Source organism: Globicephala melas, chromosome 4, assembly GCF_963455315.2.
Source record: "Globicephala melas chromosome 4, mGloMel1.2, whole genome shotgun sequence".
Taxonomy (NCBI): Eukaryota; Metazoa; Chordata; class Mammalia; order Artiodactyla; family Delphinidae; genus Globicephala; species Globicephala melas.
This window is the reverse complement of record NC_083317.1, coordinates 81,281,568-81,304,024: the sequence shown is the minus strand read 5'-3', so window position 1 is coordinate 81,304,024 and position 22,457 is coordinate 81,281,568. Positions and strand designations below refer to the sequence as shown.

The following is a 22,457-nucleotide window of genomic DNA, read 5'->3' as shown; positions in this document are numbered from 1 at the left end:
CTCTATTCAATAAGAAAGTCTAGCAGGACTGTTCTCTAGCAACTTTTTGTTAGTTTACTCAGGTTACAATTTTTAATTGAAAGTAATATAATTTTTTAAAATCTGCCTATTCAGACATCCTACAAATTATCATTCATCTTTCCCTTACCTCAACTAGTCTGAATCAATGAGGCCTCAATGTATTTAATTCTAACCATAACCTCAGGTCAAGAATTGAACAGCATCAACCAAATTCAGAAAAACTGATACTGCTTGTGTTTTCAGACAAGAGGATCTGATGCATTTGGTGATGAAAAACACCCAACCACACTCACTCTGCATTGTGTGGCTCCAGGCTGTTAGACACAACCATGAATGTCTGAGGTTCAAATACCACTTGCACTGGTCCATGAGCATTTCTGAAAATCCAGGAAACATGTATGTTTCCAAAGGCCGTAGAGCTATACTCAAGAGCCTCTCTACACACCCAGGGCCACTCAGAGGAGTGGCGTCCTAACTGGACTCTGTGGATAGCTCCTGTGGTGAGCTGTTCTGTAGACAGGGACACCTGTGTGGCTCTGTGAGGTGGCCTGGGAAAGGGGCTCTGTCAGATCACCAAACAGGAAATGTTCTCGTCTTCTGCAGATGGTGCTTTTCTTGACTTGAAAAACAAATCAACTGGTGGGGCAAGTTAAGGAGGAAAAGCTGAGATTATCTGAGACCTGAGTAAGTCACCTGAGGGTGTTCAGCCTGCTGATGGCTTCTGATTTTCCCTGTCCCCTCTCCCCCATGCTGGGATTACAAGAAGAAGAAAAGTCACTGAGGAAGAATGAGAAAAAATACATTTCTTTGGGTGCATATCCACAGGCAGTCAAAATATTAGGAAAACCAACAATAATAAGAAACAGTGTAGAGTTACATATCACAGTTGGTCCTCTGAGCTCACAGAATTCCTTGTTCATGCTCACCTTTAACCTCCTAACACTTGAAAGTGATAAAAATCTGAAATAAATCTTAAACTCAGTCTCTCCACTGAGGGTAGTTGGGATGTTCTCCCTAAACTCTCTAAAGAAAAAAAAAAAATTTAATACTATAATCATTTGATTGTTTTATGAAGAAAAATGCATCAAGATTCTTAACTATGAAGAGGTCAACAATTCACTTAGAGCATAGAAAAGGGAGCAAGGTAAGCAAAGGATAAAGATAAACTTCGATGGACTAGAATATATAACCTGTGAAGAAAATTTAATATTATATTTACCACTATTGGTTTTTTTAAACAATACAGAAAGCATCTATCTTTTCTAAAGAGCAGACACTCCTAAAGGACTCTAACATTCTATGAGCCTCAGTCTATACAAGTTCAAAAGGAAACAACCAACATTACTTTTTTTATTCCGAATTTATTTTATCAAAAGTTTTGGGGAAAAAAAAAGTTTTGGGTGTTTTGAGATTTGACACTGTTATTTAAATGTAAGTTTTTTTGCTTTTTAAAAATAGAATTAAATTTTTTTATTCAAGTATAGTTGATTTAAAATATTGTATTGGTTTCAGTGTACAGCAAAGTGATTCAGTTATATATTTTTTCAGATTATTTTCCATTATAGGTTATTATAAGATATTGAATATTTTTCCCTGTATATAGTAAATCCTTAAAGTTTCATTTCACATTAACTATCATGTTATCAGGACCTTAAAGAGAAAAGATTGACTGGGTAATGGGAAGTATATGCAAGTAAAGTAAGCATATGGAAATAAAGTAAGCACTGGGATTCAATAAAAATTTAAAGACATCACTATTAAAATAGTATATTTTACTGAAGTCAAAGTAATTTAGCACATTCTATAGGCAAAGTTGATAGGTCTACATGAGTTTTGCACAATCCTCACACAGAATGAATCATTCAACACTGACAGGGATATATCTAGCTTTAACAACAATGCAAAAACACTAGCAAATATCTTCAAGAAATAAATGTATAACAAAGGTAGGTACCAAAGATCTGAGGGCCTGATGTTTTGTATTTTTAGTGGGGAAGAGAACTGGCTTGTCTGATATCAAAGTGACCACTGCTTTTTGCCTGAGAAAGATTTACTCAGATTTGGTATAGTAAATAGCATATTTCTTGGAAAACCAATGATTTTAAAGAAGGGTAAATATATTTTCCTCTCGTAGACCACGGCTAACCACAGTGTGGCACAATTTTGGAGAAATCAGACCTCACCCAGTTACAAAAATAGCAAAAAGGATTCTTGCTGCTGGCAGAAAAGTGACATCTTTATCGATACTGCAAGAACAGTGTTTTAAACTTCTCAATTAGGCTTTTTTTTTTTAAATCAGCTCTTTTAGATAAGGCTGAAAGGGGAAAATTAAATTGTGTTTTATAAAATGGAAGTAACTGAAATCATTCTTCAGGGGAAGGAACAGAAAGAGGCAAAAAAGAAAAGAAAAGAAAAACAACTCAGGTTAAATACTGAATATATGACCCTGTCTAAGTACTTTGAACAATCTGGGCCTCAGTTCTCTAATCTATGAAATGAGGATAGTAGTATCTACCTTCCTCAACTTACAAGGTTCTGTGAAAATTAAATAAGAATTATAAAAGGATTCAGTAAACTGTAACTGTTGTTACTGTTGTTTTATAAGGAATTCCAGTTTCACTCCAAAAGGAGCTAATTATAAATACTAATACAAGGGGATTATTCTTTTCAGTATAAGTGCCAAATCAACCAAATCTCTCTTTGACTTGCTGACTTTTCCTGATTGACTTAACTCAGCCCTAGATGGTCCCCAATGATCCCTACCTCTTGGTATTCACCTTTTGAGTAGTCCCTTCCCTTCGAGTGTGGACAGAACTAGAGTCTTGTATCTAACAAACAAAATAAGGCAGAAGTGACAACGTGCAACTCAGTGACTAGGCCATAAAAGGCTGTGTGGTGTCACTCTTTCTTGGATTACTCACTCAGGGAAGCCTGCTGTCATGCTGTGCACAGACCCACGGAGAAGCCCACACTGTGGGGAACGGAGACCTCCAGCCCACAGGCAGAGAAAGACGGAGGCCTGCCAACAACCCCAGGAGTGAGCCTCGCAGCAGATCTTCCAGCCCAGTGGAGTCTTCGGATGACTTCAGAGCCGGGTGGCAACTTGACTGCAATTTCATGAAAGACGCTGAGCTAGAACAACCCAGCTAAACTGCTACATGTTCCTGACCCTCAGAAAATGTGTGCCATAATAAGTGTTGGTTGTTTTAAATTGCTAAATTTTGGGGTAATTCGTATGCAGTAACAGATTACTAAAACACAGCACTTGACAGCATCTTGCTTTGCAATTAACACTTAATTTAAGATCAGTCTCTTCCTTGCTTATGAATTATCTTATCCACTGGTAAATACTGTCATTTTTGTACTTGTCGGTTTTTTCCATAATAACTTTCGAGGCTATCTGCTTAAACTGATCATGTTTGATTTACTATATAAAAACACACCTTAAGTTTGATTCTTGTATCTACCTATTATCTTGCAATAGAAGGACAGCTGCTTTCATTTTTTTCCAACAGGTTTTTCTTCTGTGATTCTCAGCAGATGTTTAATGCAATTTGGGTTATACAGAAAAAAATATCTACAGGGAAAATTGTATTTTCATGTAATCATACTGAATTTAATAGTACTAAGATGAACCTATCTTTATTTATTTTTTTTTAAGAAGACTGATTTGTAAATCCTATTCTGGTTCCAACAAATCTAAATCTTTGCTTTCTAATACTCGTTTTGCAGCCCTGTGCAACTGCTCTTTTGCAGCTCACCTCATGTTTTAAAGACACTTCATACCTAAAATGTCCGTGAAGGTTTCATTCTACTTAAGCCAAAAGATTAAGTCAAAAGTTTGGAAAAAACACTCACAAAAAAGCAAAATCTTTGAACTGCTATCCCCCCTGCCCTGTTTGAAAATAAAGAAGGAAAAAAAGAGAAAAAGAGGGAAAGAAATAAAAGTAAATTATTAATGATATCTTAATTATGATTTAAATTTTAATTAATTCATTCAAAAATATTTAATGAGCAGCTATTTCCAGGCATTGAAGATGCAACAGTGGAAATAAAAAATAAGACCCAGATCGCATGGAACTTCAAATTTTTAAAATTCAAAAAACCAGCCCCCAAAATAGAGTTAGCTTTTTTTGTGGAACCTATGACCATTTCGATCCATCACAAATGAGGGGAGACATATAAAATCCTGAATTCCCTGATCCTGCATGCTACTTTATTATGCCTTACCATAAATGACTTGCTAACTTTTTTTTTTCCTCGAGTGAGGCATTTACTTCTAGTACAAGCTGAAGGTGAATAAATGGAGAGAGAATCAATATTTATAAGTTTTTTCTATGTGTCATGCATGTTAATACATTGTTATATAAACTACACAGTAACATTAATTATTTAGTATTAGAATCCAATTTGACAGGTGAAATTTAGGCTCTAAGATGAAACACTAGTAAGCAACATGGTTGGGGTCTAAATTCAGTGATTTTGATTCCAAAATCCATGTTCTTTCCACCCCTTGATGAGTTCTGTTCAAAGCCCCAGTAAATCATGGTGTATATTCTATTTTAAAATTCTAAGATCAAGAGCTTCTACAAAATTGCCCTTGAGAAAAAAAATATTCTATTAAAACTATACTTTAATTCTAATAATTACTTCTAAATTAACTTTCAGTCTTATATCAAGTAGCCGCTTTCAGAAGAGCTCCACTTGGATATCTCACATGACATCAAACTCAACATACCCAAAATGTGATTTCCTTCTTAAAAGCTACTCTCTCCCCAAGATTCTCTTTTTACCATGGCATCACTCTCACCTCACAATTCAATCTACTTACCTATCACCAAGTTGTCCACTCTATTATGCCTTACCATAGATGACTTGCTAACTTAACAGTTCTCCAAGACAAGGGCTTTACCTCACCATTATGGTGATCACTAATGGGCTATTTCATTATGTATGTAAATTACAGAACAAAAAGATACATTTAAAAAATGCTAATTCCAACTGTCAGAGAAGTGTTTTGTTTTTCTTGTCTTGTCTTTTCTTTTTTTTAAAAAAGGTCCCTTAGGCAATTGGCAGTTCTCATTTAGTTTGGCCTTAATGAGTATTTACCCAGGGCCCAGAAGCAGAATCCATATGGCTTTCAATTTCCTCAACTTAAATACAAGAAAGTGCAACAGTAACCAAAACATTTTTCAGATGTATTTAAAAGCACATTTTTTTCACCACCAAATTTTCCTACCAAGTATACTCTATGCTTTTCAAACTACCTGCCTTACATCAGATGTTGATTTATAGGCAGAACTCAAGTTCTTATTTTTAAAAATGTTTGCTGGACATATGAGAATCGTATTTTCTCAGGAAATGGTTTAAAACATTATCTGTAGTTGGCCTAGTGTTTAACTGGAGAAGAATTTAGACTGATATGGAAACATGTTCCTCCAATTATATGAAAATAGAGGTTTACTTTTTTCTCATGAACATGTATTCTGAAATACTACATAAACTTATGAGTGTCACATATTCAGCATATGTAAATTCTATATTTACCAAAGGATTTTAGATGGCTAAATACAACAGAAGCAAAATAAGATCTCTACATAAAGATAAAACTATAGGGTACTCTTTAATGGAGAAAATAATTATTCCAGAAAACTAGACGAAGGATGGTTGCTCTGAGACCTAATTTTAGTTTTGAGCTTCCAAACAGCTATCATCATTAGATAAGAGACATTCTAGTTTATCCAGTTTATCAAGAGAAGGACTTTCCCCTCTCACTCACAGACAGCCTTAAAGGTAAGAGATACTAAACATAACAGAGTGTTTTTGACAATATTTTGAAGAGGATGCAGACTTTCATGCGGCAGAGACTGCAAACTGGCAACCCGTGAGCCAGATGAACCTGTTCTCTTCTTTGACTCTCACAGCGTCTCCAAAATTTTTTCAATGGTTGAAAAATTTAAGTATTTAAAATAAGAACTCTGATTTCTGGTTGGAGCTAATAGCTACCCCTCCTACACTCCATAGAACACCCCCCCTTTGCCACCACTTATGTCATCTGCAGGAATCTAAGTGTGGACCCCTGTAAATATATGGTGGTCTATTAGAACAGTCTTACTATAAAATAAAACTTGAGCGCATATTATGAAATCATTAATCTTTGAAGACCAATCTGCAGGAAGTTAGAGTGGTAAAGCATAGGGGCATGGAGGAGAGCTCAAAGGGCAGTGTCCCAGTCTCCCTCTCCCTCTCCCTCTCTCCCTCAGGACTATAAGGACTCCCCCCAAGAGTCTTTGGCCATAAGTTAAGAAATCATTGAAAAAATAATATTTTTGGAAGTAATATCCTGTTTTTGAACAAGAATCATACATGCAGGACTGATACTGAAAAAGTGCACGTTAGAGTATAATGGCTCAGGTCCCTTCTGATTTGTTGGGCATCCACTCTACCCAGGTGAAAATATTTTGAAGATCACCTCTGTTCATGGAACCCCAACACACACACCAGATAAAAGTAGGACTGCTCTGCTTGAAGAAGGGGTAGGAAGGCCATCCTGCTTGCACCTCCTAAAGCAAAAACTTGTTCTTGATGAATGAGAGGGTCTCATGTCACCAGACCCATCACTGTACAAAGTCAGTTGACTCTAATGGCTCTGCCAAGAGCTAGAGTACAATTATTGCCCAAGGAGCTCCCTGGAAAGTTCCTGAAGGGCAAACAATCTGTGCTGTTGATTGTAGAAAAATCCATAGATTTAGTAGTCTGGCATGCAGTTGGCAAAGCAAACAGTTGTTACTAAAGCGAAAGTGACAGAAGATGGAAGGCCATTCCACAGGATTCACAAGTAAGGGAGGCAGGGTCTAAACTTTCCTCAGGAAAGAGGTTTGCATCTGCTAGAATACCTGATCAAGGAAGGGATGGACTCAAGGCCCAGAATTACACACTATAGGACAGATACTTCCAAACTGTTTTTTCAAAGCAGCAAGCCCCTCTGCTAATCCAAACTCTAGACCAAACTCCAATATATAAAACAACGAATGCAGCTGTCTTCCAATTGAAAGGTTGGTAAGAAGACAGGATCCCCCAGGTACATATGTCCACTCCCTCTTCCCATAAATTTGGCATCTCCTCAGAATCCTACGGCTCCGTGGAACACTCTGTTAAAAGCACTAGTGTGGGGAATAAAACATGTGACTCTGGCCTGGAAATTTTTAAGGCAGGTATTAACACCTTGACCATGATTGTTATAGGTGAACTAAAGCCACAAATCATTTTCAATATCAGAATTATTATTTTGAAATCACTATTGAAATAGACACATATGGCAAACCATTAATACAAAAATCAATGAACCAAAGAGCTAACTCTTCCCTGGCAAACCTCTTAAGATGTATAAAGAATTACATCAGAACCAGCCACCTGTTCTCAATTCTTTTATAACCCTTACAACAAAATTCCTTTTTAACTTACCTACTTCATAAACCTAAATCCCTGTCTTTATTTCAAATAATGGAGCCACCAGCGCCTTTGTCATTGCAAATCTTTAGTGAAGAATAAAATAAATAAAATCTAAATTTTAAAAAAATATTAAGCAACTAAAAAATTTAAAGAATATTAACCAACCAGCAGTTTGTTTTTTATTCCTTAGAAAGGAGATTAAATCCTATATTTTAAAAAATCTGAGCTTAAAACCTAGTTTCTCAGGCTTCCCTGGTGGCGCAGCGGTTAAGAATCCACCTGCTAATGCAGGGGACACGGGTTCAAGCCCTGGTCCGGGAAGATCTCACATGCCGCGGAGCAACTAAGCCCGTGCACCTCAACTACTGAAGCCTGCGCACCTAGAGTCCGTGCTCCGCAACTACTGAGCCCGTGTGCCACAACTACTGAAGCCTGTGCACCTAGAGCCCGTGCTCTGCAACAAGAGAAGCCACCGCAGTGAGAGGCCGACGTACCGCAGTGAAGAGTAGCCCCCCGCTCACCACAACTAGAGAAAGCCCGTGCGCAGCAAGGAAGACCCAACGCAGCCAAAAATAAATAAATAAAATTTATTTAAAAAAACACAAAACCTAGTTTCTAAAGATCCTTGATTTCATCATCTTTAGCAGCGACACAACTCGGGGAGTTTTAAAGAGCTTAGTTTACAAATTCAGTGTCCATGATTTGAAGACATCACTATCAGTCTGAAGAGAGGGGAAAAAAAGAGTACAGCTGGATCCAGGAGAAAAGCCAGGTTATTTACGCACCCACAAATTTTTTTCTGTTCTTCAATGGTTGTTGTTAGTAGATATTTTTCCTTTACAAAGAATAAACACAAATCCACTTCAGGGGGGAAAAACAGTAGCCTAAACTTTCAGCACTGGGAAATTCCATCCCAAGTTTTCAACTACTCACAAAAGCTTATGAGGGTTGACCCCCAGGACCGTGGACACCATGGAGGAGCGTGTCTGTGGCACATTCCAAGGAAGCGTGAGCCACAGAGCCCATACATTCCAGCACACTGAGCAAGCACACACATGCCTCCCCACTTCCCCAGACTCCGCCAGCGAGGGGGCACCAGGCTGGAGGCAGGCCCCACACACCAGGCATCTTCCAGTCCTGCCCAGCCATCCCTGCGGAAGTACAAAGGGGAAGGAGAATGAGACAGGAACTGGCCAGTGCAGGGCCTCAAAGAAAGAAATATAAGACCGTTTGTGGGGTAGGCCAACCACATACTCTAAGGGTTTTTAAAAGTCAAAGAACAACTTGTGTGAGCCTCCTGGTCCTGCTACCACCAATGGAATCACTTACTGTCTCCCACCCACCACCAGTGAGTACCAGTCTTTCTCACATGCTCTGGAATTACAGACCGTACAAGCTGCACAACAAAGTTCAGTCACCTATGCTTCTACGGCTACCTGTATCCTTTCTCCCTTCCTCCATCCCTCTTTCTCTCCTTCCTTCCTTTCCTCCTTTCTTCCTCCTTCCTTGCTTCCCTCCTCCCTCTGTTCTTAATAATTGAAGAGGTTAAACTCCAGTTTTTCAGCGTTAAACTTTCATCATCTATCTCCGACTCTCTCATATAATGATGCACAAACACTTTTACTCCAAAACCTTATCTACACAATGAAGAGACAAACATCCATTTTTCAAATATGCATTGTTAAAATCACAAAGATCAAGAGGGACTAAAGAAAAAGGTCTCCACGTAACAAAAACTATACAGCCTGTCCTCACGTAAGCTTTCTCGAAATAGCCTCTATTTCGTGAGTTGGTTTGAGGTTAACCTGTCCACAGAACCACCATTCAATGAAACAGTTTTTTGCTTTACTTTCAAAGAGAAAGAGTAAAAAAGAATATATAAATGTAGCAATAAAAATCTTTTCTGATAATACTCTTGACTGAGAAAAGCCATTATTTTTCATCTTAAAATTTTTTTCATAAAATTACCTTCTTATCAAAAAAGCACCACCTCTATATCTACGAAGCAAAATTCTTGTATATCTCATTCCATTGGTAGCATAATTGTATCTCAAGTCCTATTTACTAAAAAAAACAAAAAAAGTTATGAATGCATAATATGCTTAAGCAGTGTATCAAAAAGAATATACAAATCTTTCTACTCCCTGTGCTTTCAGAATCTTTCATTGTCAAAAAGGTTTAAGGGCTTCCCTGGTGGCACAGTGGTTAAGAATTCGCCTGCCAGTGCAGGGGACATGGGTTCGAGCCCTGATCCGGGAAGATCCCACATGCCACAGAGCAACTAAGCCCGTGTGCCACAACTACTGAGTCTGTTCTCTAGAGCCTTCGAGCCACAGCTACTGAAGCCCACGTGCCTAGAGCCCGTGCTCCACAACAAGAGAAGCCACCACAATGAGAAGCCCGTGCACAGCAACGAAGACCCAACGCAGCCATTAATTAATTAATTAAAAGGTTTAAAATTTTCTAATGTTAATAAGATGAACCACTCTATAGAAGATAATGTGCAAGAATCCCGTATTTCCGTCTCCAAATCATAGACACTTTTTAAAATATACAGATAAAAATGAAAGCATGCCACACTTTGTGCAACACTCTAGGTACTACACAAAGAAGTCTGAGGTGTTTTTTTCCAGGATTTAAAAAAAGTATCTGGGCCAAAGGCAAAAATACAGACCCTCCCTACCCACCCCACCCCACTGCATACATATGTTTTTTACACTTAACTTTCAACCACAATGATTTTTTTAAAATCTTTTTATCTTTAAGTAATTACTAATGCCTCTACTATAGGTCTACTTCAAGAAAGTTTCTTCAAATTATGACTAACGCTTTCAGTTGTTTTTCAATTACACTAAATTAAAAATATACTAACTTCAGTTAGTCCTTTATCTTCCTCAGAATATCTGTTGTATACATGTAAACTTTAGCTCTAATTCTGAGCTAGGAAAAACATACAAAGTTACTCTATTACCTATGTACACATTATCACAACTTCCTACTTTATTGCTAGGGTGCTGTTACTGTATACAAATTAGATGGTAAGCAAGGGTAAGACGCCCACTGCTTCTTTGAAGCAGGTTTGGTCAGTAGAAGGAGTTGCTTTGGAGTCCAAAGCTTTACAGCCCTATCTGTGAAAGGGATGAAATTCAGATCTCTCTCGGCTGTATACAAAAAAATATGGAGAAGGCCTAGTCCAATGCCTAGCACATTAACTACTCAGCAAGTATTAGTTACCTTTCTTCCTTTTCCCCATCTTCTGAGTCAGAATTCCACAGAACATGCAATACCCTACTCTGGGCTCTACTAAGTTAAAGAAATGAAATGCCTAGGGAGTTGTAAATAATCTTCTTTCACTTACCTTTTTCTTGATAATTCCTTCCTCCCTTCCACCACCACCATAAATATGATACTACACAAAAGTTAAAGGAAACGAGGATAAATGCAGGCAAAGTTCACAATTAAGGGGAAATGGACTGTTCTTCACATGCTTAGTTATTTAGTATATGCTTTTGAGTGACTATATCATTAATGAGGAACTCAGAGAACTTTAGGGATGCTATCCTATTAACATTCATTCACTCCCACAGGAGAGGCCAAAGGCCATATTCTGTACAGAAAGTGAATCAGAGAGAGACACCAAATCTCAGGAAAGACTTGGCAGCTACCAGCAAAACACTTAAAACGAAACAGTCCTGCCCTCTGGCAATGGATTGGCTGAAACCTGGAACGAACCCACCCAAGTGATTCCTTGAGCTTGACTTTCCTTTACCATGTGGCACACGGTCTTGACCAGGGCTACCTGTGTAATCTGTTTGGCTCAGCTGTTGAAACATCTTTCTCGGCAATGTCCTATGTCATAATACAAGGAATGCAAACACTAAAAAAAGCAATGTAACAACAACATCAAGATCCAACCTTCTTGGTTAGGCATACCCCACTTCTGTCTATGGGCAAGCACAGTGATACTGCCAGTAATTTAAAAATGACCTCTGTTTCTAATTTTTTTCTTAAAAACTATAACAAAGTACAGATCATTTGGATTGATTAAGAATAAGATCATTGCAAAGGGTGATTCACAAACAAATCTATATTTATATCTTTCCATCACTCTTGAATGGCAACCTTTGAACTGTACAACACTTTCAGATAACTTCTTTAATTAATAAACAAAGTAAATGTAGGTGAAGTACGCTGGACTGAGAATCAGAAGTTCTAACCCTAGCTTTATTATTTAATAGTAATGTGACCTTAGGTAAATTATTAAATTTCTCTGAAACTGAGTTTTCTCATCTAAAAAAAGGAATAATATTATTAACTGTCCTTTCTTCTTCACATAATTATTATTTAGAATAAATGAAATAATGTATTGAAGAAGCTGAGATATTATCAGTACTATGTGAATATGAGATGCAGGCACATAAATATACATTTATCTAGTATTATTTACATGTCAACACATGGAATCATGATATTACCTTTCTGATCACATTTACAACAAAAATTAAAAGTCCAACCTTCCCCCATAGGGCAAATCCTCACATGTTGGTACACATTAATTGTATGATAATAAGAAAAACTGAAAATATCATTCTCATTGCAATCGTCCCATACAGATTATCCTGGTCATTAGGTACAACATTTTCCTTGATATAGATAGATAGAAGAAAGTCTAAAACATGCATCAGAACCCTTAATTTTCATTTAATGGACTTACTGAAATATCTATTTTATGAAATATTCTTGATAATAAACAGAATGGGAAAATTCTAACTAAATCTTCACATTTTAAGAAATAAAGTATAGAACAGATAAATAAATAGGAAATCCAAGAATAAACAAAACATGTGTCCAAAATGTAAGCTTATTATTTAGTGAGAACCAGAGGCTTGGGGAAGAAACATATCTATTAAATGATGGACATCATTTTGGACTTGATTGCCTGCTATTAATTCAAAAGTATCCATTTTCTCTGGTCTACTTATTCAACACCTCAACATGCCATCAAACACTAAACCAAATTAAAGAAACAGTAATTATATTCTCCCTCCTCTTTGGAAGCCAAAGTAACAAAATCTGAATTTTTCTGTAAAAGAAAATAATTTTTCTTCACTATTTTATGGAAAGACCAGACTAAAGTACATGATCAAAACAGGAAAAGAAAAACCTTAAAAATAATGCTCTGAGCACTCTGCAATTTTGCTGCCCAAAATAGAACCCATACAGTCCATGCCACCAAATGAAAATTACAAGTTTGTAAGCATGAAGTCAAATTATAAAGTGAAAGATTTAAAAAAATATTTTAATGGTGATAAATGAAAGGAAAGACTGTTATCTTTACTGGTAGGTGTTTGTTGTTTATTTGCTATTGTGTTTTCTTCAGTGATAGTGTTTTGAATGACTACCCAAACTAACTTGAACTTTAATTTGAGTGTAAAAAGGACAAACCTTGACTAACAAATTACTTGGGCAAATTTTGTTAAACAGAACTCTCCCATTCTTCAAATTAAGAAGTTAATCATAACTTTTGGAAATTATGCTTTTGACTAAAATTTTTAGAAAGCTGTTTTAAAAAATTGGTTTAGCCAAACCCCACCACTTTCTTCTTCAACACCAATAAGAACACTGAAGACATTTTGGTGGCATTTAAATATAATTTTTTTAAATATATTTTTGAAATTTATTATTCAACTTTTTAACAGCCTCCAAAGAAACCAGCTCAATACTATGCTTCTTCTAATGAAACTGATTCTCTCAGAGTACTTTTGTTATGCAAAATAATACACTGTCTTCCACAGAATTTCTAAATGAAAATCCATATTCAAATCTTAAATCTTCTATAGAAAATCAAAGCCTACACAGAATCACTTGCCAATTCTCTTAGTGAGAGGGGACATCCAAGCAAAAGTGAAGGAGAGTAAATTTCCCACAGAATGGTCCTTGCAGTAGCATGCTCACTGAAGAAGCCACTACAGGTGTCTGTGCCCTGGCTCCCACAAGGTTAAACACCTGCAAGAGTTATGCATCACTCAAGGCACATATTATTGCACTTGAGTCCCTTTATTTACCACAAGGTTCAAACACCTAGCAATTTTCATTTGCCTTGTCAGGACTAAAATCCAGAACATTTGTTGTTTAATTTAAAGATATCCTCCTCTTCCCTCTTGATACCATCTGTCTGAAACTACTGTCTCCCATAAAACACACACGCACGTGTGCACACACACACACACCCATGTGCACACACCCTGCTGAACCACAGAGATTGATGCACTTAAACTCAAATTATGTCCTCTAACAACTGACCAATTGCTCATCTACTTTTGAGGATTTCATTAGCAGACTTGGAAGAGTGATTCAGCAGGAGACAGCAAATATTTAGAAAGCTGAAAGTATCAAATATGTATAAATAGTTCTTACAGAAATCTGATTTTCATAACTTTCTGACTTTTAATAAATGTGCCCAAATTACCACCCTTTTATGCATATTTCAATGTCATTTACATTCCCCCCATCTAAAAAACTGGAACAACCTCTGTAAAATAAAAAGCATTTACTCAAAATAATAGTGAAATGTTGATTTTGATATGTATTAGTTCTAAATCTTCTAACATCCTTTAAAATTTTTCTTCTTAAAGAAAATATATTGTACTTTAGATCATTATGTATAAAAGGTGTTCTACAAATATTATTAATCTTCTCTCATCTTCTCTATATAAATGATAATCTCAGGCTAACATAATAAAAAACAAAACTCTGAGACCATCCCTTACTGGTCATCTTATACCCAGCCATAATTACAAAGAAACATTATTATTTAAAAAAACACAATTTGACAAATGTATTACATATCACCAAATCACCTTTTAGAATTAACGTTCATGTGTTTAGCCATCTAGTACTTTTATAAATCACTACAATATAATTTAAAATTGATATGAATTTGTCAAATTGGAAAATCAAGCCCCATATAACATCTATTTCGCTTTGTAGATTTCAATGGCTTTTAATATTTAACCACATAACGTAAAAAACAATGACCAGTCTTTTAAAAACACTAACTAGAATTTTAAACCTGAATTACCAAGTAATTTTTTTCTTTATTGCTTCTATTTTAATCCCAACACTTATCTCTTAAAGGTCACGAAAATGTGTAATTTTCTATGGCATTACCTAGAACGGCATAAAAAAATTACTAGCCTTTTTTTAAAATGGGAAACTAAATGTCCAACTCAAAGTCAAATCAAAACTAACCTTACAGTAATATATATATGTGTGTGTATGTGTGTGTACATATATATATATGTAAAATATCCACACATGGAATCTATACAATTAAATCCAGGCCTTAATTTCTAATTCAACAAATTCTTGAAAGAGAGTACCATATGATTTTAACCTAATAAAGTCTTTTCTGTTGTTACAAAATTAAAAATTGATCCATCAAAAGCCTTTGTTACAGGGAGGGCTTGAGGTTGGGTGGTTGGTTTTTTTTTTTCTTTTTGGTATTTAATTCAACTATACACAATGTAGTACATACAAGCAAAACACAATTGAGATACTGTTTTCTTTAACATTCCTATAGGAGACCAAATTCATTTGCATTGGAGAGAACACAATTACTGATTTTTAACTCATGAAAGACAAATTCATAGCTTTTCCCTACACTACCTCATAGTATTCTCACCATCTCAGTGAAAGCATGTCTAGCACCACTTAGTTACTTCCTAGAAGTGGGCAGAAATTGCATTTTTCAAAGTTTTGTTTCTCACAGAATCATTCAACTTTAGTTACAAAGCACATTCAGGTTAGCGTATGTCTTAGCTCAAAACAATTTATGTAATGTGTGTGTGTGTGTGCATGTGTGTAGATACATATAGTATATAAATTTTTTTTAAACTAAACTCTCATCAACATCAAAAATGAAATTTCTATCAAGGAAGTTTCCACAACTTTTACAGCCCTTTGTCTGTTTTTTCTTCCTTAAGAAATCTTTGATTCATATATGCTACCAAGAAATGCGAATAGAGAAAAAAGAATCAAAGATTTTTATTCAACAGAGCTGAAGACAACTTAGAAAGTAAGAAAAATAGATGGTTTGTACATGGTTTACATTACAATAATTTGCATTTAATAAGAATGAAGCACATGTGGCAAAAGAAAAAAGAGTTTTCTACTTTTAAGTGACCCTGAGAAAATAATATTATCTAGTCTGTCTAAAAACAGCACATTTAAATAATGCTAGAATGATATTTAACAAAAGATCCAATTGGTAAGCAAATGGCATGCCAATATTTTCATAACTTAAGATAAAAAACATCTCCTCCCAAGTATCATTAGGTTAAAAAAATCTATTTAGAATATAGATATTAAAACTGATTCTTGACAACAGAAAGAAATCAGAACAATATAAAGAAAATGAGCACTCACTTGTGGAATGGTTTTTTAAGTAAGCAAGCAATGAGGATGAATTGTTTTCTTCACATTTTCACTTCTACTAACACTAAAACCACATATAGAACTGACTGAAGGCCAACAAATGTACTTTTAACTTGTTAATTTTCATGGAAGTGCAATAAAAGAACACCAAAATAGTCACCATATAACATAAAAGCTTTGGTTTCAAATGTCACAGTACCCTGTTTTTGAGAGTCCCCTCCGTGGTGGAGCCCTGTACATGAGAACACACAGCTGCCTCCTCCCAGGAGTCTGAGCTCAGTACACAACACCAGGCATCAGCTCTCTCTCCCTTAGCCTGCAGTACCAGTAACTAATTTCTGCATTTTAAACTAATAAAGGAAAGGAAGAAAGATCAAAGCTATCCAATCAGAAATGAAGCAGCCCTCTACAGCAGCAGCTTATGCATACATTTGGCATGTCAGACATCTTCAGAGTAGTGAATCATACACAGCGCATTTCAATCTACCTCCTAGGTATTTCATATTACCCACAGTGTTCAAAGAAATCATGTACCAATAGAGCTGTATAAGTCCTAGATTGCTCTTTATTTAATTAATACTAAAAATTTGGGACAGGCTTTTAATTCTGAACTCTTATAAACACAGCAAAATCATCTAAATGACCCACCAGCTAACAGCAAATAACCTCTGTATTTTGAAAGAAAAAAGTTAAAACGTAATATATTTGTGAGAAGTTTCAAGAGATGTTAATAACTTTAGATAAACTAGTATTTCACTTACATTGCAACATTAAATAATATACTTTGCAACATGAAATGAGACACCAACTAACCAAAGATAAAATTCTACCGATTTTTACTAATTATAACCAAAAAAAACCCTCAAAACAATTATACAGCCAACAGAATTAGATATTTATAGAAACATAACCCATCAAATATTTTGGGTGCTTCTTTCAAACCTTGTTCAATATGTTCATCCAATATTCAAGTGTTATAAGATGAGTAATTTCAACTTACAGTAAATAGTTAATGTATCAAAAAGCTTCAACTTCGATTTCTCAAGCAAAAAAAAATTTTTTTAAGAAAAGCATACAAACTTAAAATACTTAATTTAAAAATTAATCAGTTGCACATTACATTTCTTCCTAGAGAGAAGAACTAGCTTAATATTACACATGAAACTGCAAATCATAATTTTTACCTCTTTTTTTTTAAGTTATTAAGTAGTTTTCTGATATGCCACTGGAATCATTGGCAAACAAAAGATATTCTGTTGCTTCGTTAAAACATATCTGGAAATGTGCACACATTTTTAGAAACCCTTTAAGCAAAACATCTATGTATTTAACAATTGGGATAGTTTGTTTTAAAATCTATTCAATCCTGGCAAAAATCAAGTAAATGGTTACACTATTGAGAATCACAAACTGTAAAGGTGGTAAGTCAAAGACTTCACTTAGAGTCTCCAATTCAGCTACTTAATGACTAATGGTGAAGAAATGTATGTGAATGGGATATAAACTAAGTTACGACACACAGAAAAAAAATCTAGAATGAGTAATAAAGGGCCCAAATTTAAAGTCCACAATAAACTTTAAACAAAGATGTTCTCCCTCATTCTCTCCTCACAGACATTCTCATGTAAGCAAATCACTGTGGAGAAATCCAACCTCCACAAAACTTTTTAGTCCTTCATTAACAACAGTGCACTTAAATATAATTATAGATTTCACAGTGATATTTGTTTAGCCTCAAACATATCTTAAAAGCAACAACAACAAGAAAACGCTCAGAAGCAATATTCAGTAGTCTCTGTGACTAAAAAAGTCTGGCTTTTAACTGCCACCTAATCCAAACAACCTACTTGTTTAAAGCACTACGCAAAAATATCGACCCCTTGCTGAATTATTTTATTATCCAACACTAAGGTATCTAAAAAAGAAAACTAATTAATCGCAATAATCGCGAAGTTTAGTTAAGCAATTTAGCTGACACAGTAAATATTTACTCTTAACATCTCACAGGAAGTCTTGACAAGCATTTGTTGCCATTGTGCTGGGGGGCAGGGGTGGGAGTGGCGGGTGGGAGGCAAGTTTTCATAAACAAGTTAAACGGTCCCAGCGAATTTAACACAGCTAGTGTTCGCCACCCACCCCCAATAAGGCACCAGATACTTTCCAAGTACAGTAAACACCTTATATAATGAAAGTAAAAAATGTAGCTTTCTAAACTATTTTAACTCCACTACAAAAACAAACAAACGCCTTTTAAAAAAAACTATACAAGCACATTTTTAAAAACTGAGTGTATTTTTTTTATTTAGACGTAAGACCAATCACACAAAAAAACTAAGCAAAATATTATTTACCTGAGCTTTTTGGAGACTGAGTAATCAACTTCCATGATTTTCCCATGCAATTCCACTTTACCTTTAAAACAGAAATTAAAGCACTCAGAACCTTCCTGCAATCAAACCGGCGGGGGGCTAGGAGGGGCACGCACAGAACTCCACGCTCCGGCTCCGCCTTCGGGCGCCCTCAAGGGGTCTCCTACCCTGCTCGAGCTGGGCAAACTTGGTTCCCAGTGGAGAAAAAAGGTGGGCGCCCCATGTCGCCTTGTTCCCCGGGACGAGGTGGCAAGGGTGCGAGCCCGGATCCCGACCCCAGGTATAGCTGTGGGTGGCATTACCGGAAAAACAAATTTAATAAAGAGCGGCGCCAATTTGAAAGGATGAGCTCATTTGAAACTCAAGCTGCAGGGCTGGCGCGGCCCCGCTCCTCTCCGGGCCCCCACCTCTCCATTGCGCTAATCCGGGCTCCGAAGGCTCCGCTGCTCTCCCCTCCCTGCCCTCTCCTCCCGGTGGCCCTGGTGAGACACGCCGAAGCCCCCCGGGGGCCGCTTCCGCGAGAGCCGGGTCCGCGCCTGCTTCTGGTCACCTTGGCCTCGCCGCTGCCCCGCCCCCACCCCGCGCGCCAGTGGGGAAGGGGCTCCGGCCGGGCCGAGGTTCGGGGGGCGCAGGCTCGTGGCCTGGGGGCGAGCGCGGCTCCGAGCGGTGCGTGTGCGGGAGGGAGAGTTGGTGAGTGCGCGCGCGCGCGCGAGTGTGTGTGTGTGTCGCTCTCCGTCTCCCGTCTGGGCTCCAGCGCTCTCGCGGGCCCCCCGGTCGCCTCTTTCTCGGTTCTCAGTCCGGGCCCCCACCGAGTTGAGACAGGGCACCTCGTAAAAAGGTGCTTCTGGCCGAGCGGGAGGCGGGGGGACAGACGGCGGAAAGCCCCCAGCCCCGAGTTCTTCTCAATAAAATCGGACAAAAAATTCAGAGAAAAATAGGAGCGCTTGAGAGACAAGCGAGAAGGGACTGAGGTTCGGGAGAGGACCGAGAGAGATGTGCCGTCGTGCAAAGGCGGGGTGGGGGGAGCCCCGAAACCTCGGAGGGGATCGTCAGGGTGGCGCCGAGGGGGTGCCAAAAGTGGGGGACCGCGGGGCGAGCTGGGGAGGGGGCTTGAAAGGAGAGTGCGGCTCAGGGGACGCCAGAGGGCGAGAGGTCCTGGGCACGAGGCACGGGAAGGGGTAAGGTCCGGTCAAGAGAGAAGGACATTCAGGGTTTGGGGGGGTCCCTGACAAAAGGGGTGACGGGAAGGTCAGGGAAGAAGGGGAGACTGGGGCTCTCTAAGGATGGGGGTGGGGAACTCTGGAAAGCAACTCGGGGAGCCGGAGGAACAAGGGGTGCCCCGGGAGAGCGAGAGAGCCTCGGGAACCCCAGGAGAGGCTCGGGGGTCGCCCCAGGGCTGCGGCTGGGAGGGCAAGGGGTGAGTCCGGAGCCGTGGGGGGAGGGGAGCGGGCCGTCCCAAGAGCGGGCCGGCGGTGAGAGTTGAAGGTCTGGTGCGTGGAAGTGAACGTGCGGGCGCTAAAGCCCCCGCCGGGCGCCGCCCGCAAGGCTCGGCCTCCCTCCGGGCGCCGTCCCGGCCTGAGCTGGGCGAGGCGGGGGGAGGGGGACAGCGCCGACTGCTCACCCGAGAGGGTCTCGATGGCGCGGATGGCCCAGTTCTGGTCGGGGTAGTCCACGAAGGCGTAGCCGGACTTGAGCAGGACCTGTCCCGCCAGGGGCAGCTTCCTGTCCCCGAAGAGCTGCCGGAGGTCGTCGGCAGTGACGGCGGGGCTCAGGTTCCCGATGTAAAGCTTGTTCATCATCCGTCTCTTCCCCGAGAGCCCGCGGCTCCCCCGGCCCGGTACCCGGCGCTCCTCGCCTCCTCCGCTGCCCTCGTCTCCCCTCCTCCTCCTCCGCCCCCCCTCCCCGCCCTCCGCCCGCCCGCCACCCACCCCCACCCTCAGCCTGGCTCCCCCCACCGCGGCCGGCCCGGCCCGCCCGGGGGCAGAGGCGGAGGCGGGGACTCGGCGCGGCTGCCTCCTCGGGGCAGAGTCCCGGGCCGGGCGGCGGCGCGCGGACAAAGCGCTCTCTCTGCCTCCCTCTCTCCCTCTCAAGGCGGTGGCGGGAGGAGGAGCAGCGGCGGGCGGCGGCAGCGCACCCCGCGTGTGTCTGTGTGAGAGTTTGTACGGGCGTGTGCGCAGCCGAGAGTGAGCGAGCGCCCCCTCCCCACCCCGCGCCGCTGCGCCCCTCGCCTCGCGCCCCCCGCGCTCCGAGCGCTCCGCGCGGCTACCGGGACTTCTGCCCCGCGCCGGGCGGGCGGAAGCGGGTCGCGGCCTGGGGCTGGGGCTCCCGAGAGCCAGAACCCCGGGCAGGCGCGGCGCGGAGGCCGAGCGAGCGGCGGGGAGGGGAAGGCGCGCCCCGGGCGCGGGTGGGAATGCGCAAGGGGGAGCGGCTGGGAGCCGCAGGCGTAGGAGGGCGAGGGGCTGTGGGAGAGCGTGGAAAGGGGTGTGCGCAAGGTGGACCGGATGTGAGGGCGCGGCTGCAGGGCCGGCGGGAAGGTGTGTCTCGGAGGTGAGAAGCGAGGGCAGGCTGGGAGACCACAACTTTCGCGGCGAGTTGGCCGAGTCCGGCTCCCTGCGCGTTCCCGGGCTGAGCGCTCGCTCAGAGACCCGCTCCCCGCCCCACTCTCCCGGGTAACCGGGCGGCGCGTGTGGTCGAGGGAGAGCGGACGGGGGTCGAGACGCTTGGGGCCCAGGACCGACCGGGCCTTCACGGACCTTGCACCCCGGGGAAGTTGCTCCGGCCCTGGGCCTCAGTTTCCCGGCCCGCGAGGGGAGAAGGAAGGCCAGAGCGGAGCAACATCCCCTCCGCCCGCACCGCGTGCGCCCGGAACCTCGCGGCCGGCGGCAGCCTGACGTTGGCAGCTGCTCTCTATTCTGGGAAGTGCCTAGGGCTTCCCGAGCCACCGCTGCGAAGCCAGGTGGCGGGTGGGGAGGCGAGCGAGGAGGGGGCAAGGACTGCGGCCGGGAGGACCGACGCTTGCTGCTAGGCTTCGAGGCCGGGTTCAGTACCCCCGCCGGGGTGGTGGGAGGCGAGGGTAACTGGAAGTGGAGGCGCTCAGGCGGTGTAGGAGTTCCCCGAGCATTGGGAAGGGCCCGGAGAGGAAAGAGGTCCTTCCAAGCGGAGGAAACAACGTGACCGACGGAAGAGGCAGGGTTGGGATGAGAGCAGCCCGAGCCGAGGGGCTAGGGAAGGAGCCAGACAGGCTGGAGACCGGTTGCGAGTTCCGGGGCTCGGCTGGAAGTCTGGTGGTTAGAGCCTGGTCCCAGCCAGGAAATGAAGTTCTACAGGGAAGAAAAAAATGGGCAGGATTCAGAGGCGAAGGGGCAGAAGAAGATTCCAAGGTCTGCACTTCTGGGGGCCTTAGGAGAGGTGATAGTTTGACGAGAGAAGTGTGGGTTGGTTATTTATTTATGTATTTTGAGGGCGTTGAGGGTCTCTTGCTGGAGAAGCCACAAATGTAGGGATGGTCTCCTGGCTGGGTTGTGAAGTACTCTCTTTCTCAAGCTCTCCTGTTGACTAAGTGGGTGGAGGGAGCACGGCTTCTTAAAAATAATTTAAAAAATACACGTTCCTTGGCCCCTTCCTTTGAAGACTGACTGTGAGCCTGGATTTTGTATTTTCTGTAAGTACTCCCAGGTGATCCTTGTCTAGGAAACACTGGCCGGTGGAAGGTCTTTCGGATTAGGATTCAGACCTCAGGGTTGTGGCATGTAGTGTTCCAGCATCTCTGAGCCTAAGTTTCTTCATCCATAAAGAGAGGATAAAGTGACCAACTCTTGGCTGTTGTGAAGGCTACACAAAGGATAACTGAGTAGTGTGTTGAGACAGTGGACACACACTTAATGCTTGTTTCTTTTCTTTCCCCCAGGAACTCATGAGCTTTAAAATATTTCCTTGTGGGGAAAGATAATTGGTATGATCACCGTCATACTATTTGCTTTATTTTACTTCCAGTATTTCAAAACTGCACATTCTAAAAGAGAAACAAGAGTGGCAGGGATAATTGGTCTCTGAAAGGTTAGTAAAACTTTTGTGTATAATATTTTCAGACATGTCAATTCCTTGGTCCTACTGCAAACTTTAGCATGGATTCTCTAGTGGGTACCAAGCATCTAAAGATTCTTGGCAGAGCTGGCTTCT

At 40.9% G+C, this 22,457-nt stretch overlaps 1 protein-coding gene across 5 annotated transcripts in view; it reads right to left on the bottom strand.

Moving 5' to 3' along the window:
* The window catches only part of IGF2BP2 (insulin like growth factor 2 mRNA binding protein 2), a 159,584-nt gene extending 139,464 nt beyond the window's left edge, over positions 1-20,120 (bottom strand). For 4 of the 5 annotated variants that reach the window (XM_060298314.1, XM_060298315.1, XM_030861426.2 and 1 more), the window contains exons 1-2: positions 19,900-20,120; positions 18,261-18,321 (exon numbers count right to left, since the gene is read on the bottom strand). In XM_060298314.1, coding sequence (XP_060154297.1) covers positions 18,261-18,321; positions 19,900-20,077 — 239 coding nt within the window. In that variant the 5' untranslated portion in view covers positions 20,078-20,120. Of the gene's footprint in view, positions 1-18,260; positions 18,322-18,828; positions 18,952-19,899 lie in introns of those variants that run through there. The other variant, XM_060298316.1, reaches the window with a different exon arrangement.
* Positions 20,121-22,457: the final 2,337 nt, after the last annotated feature.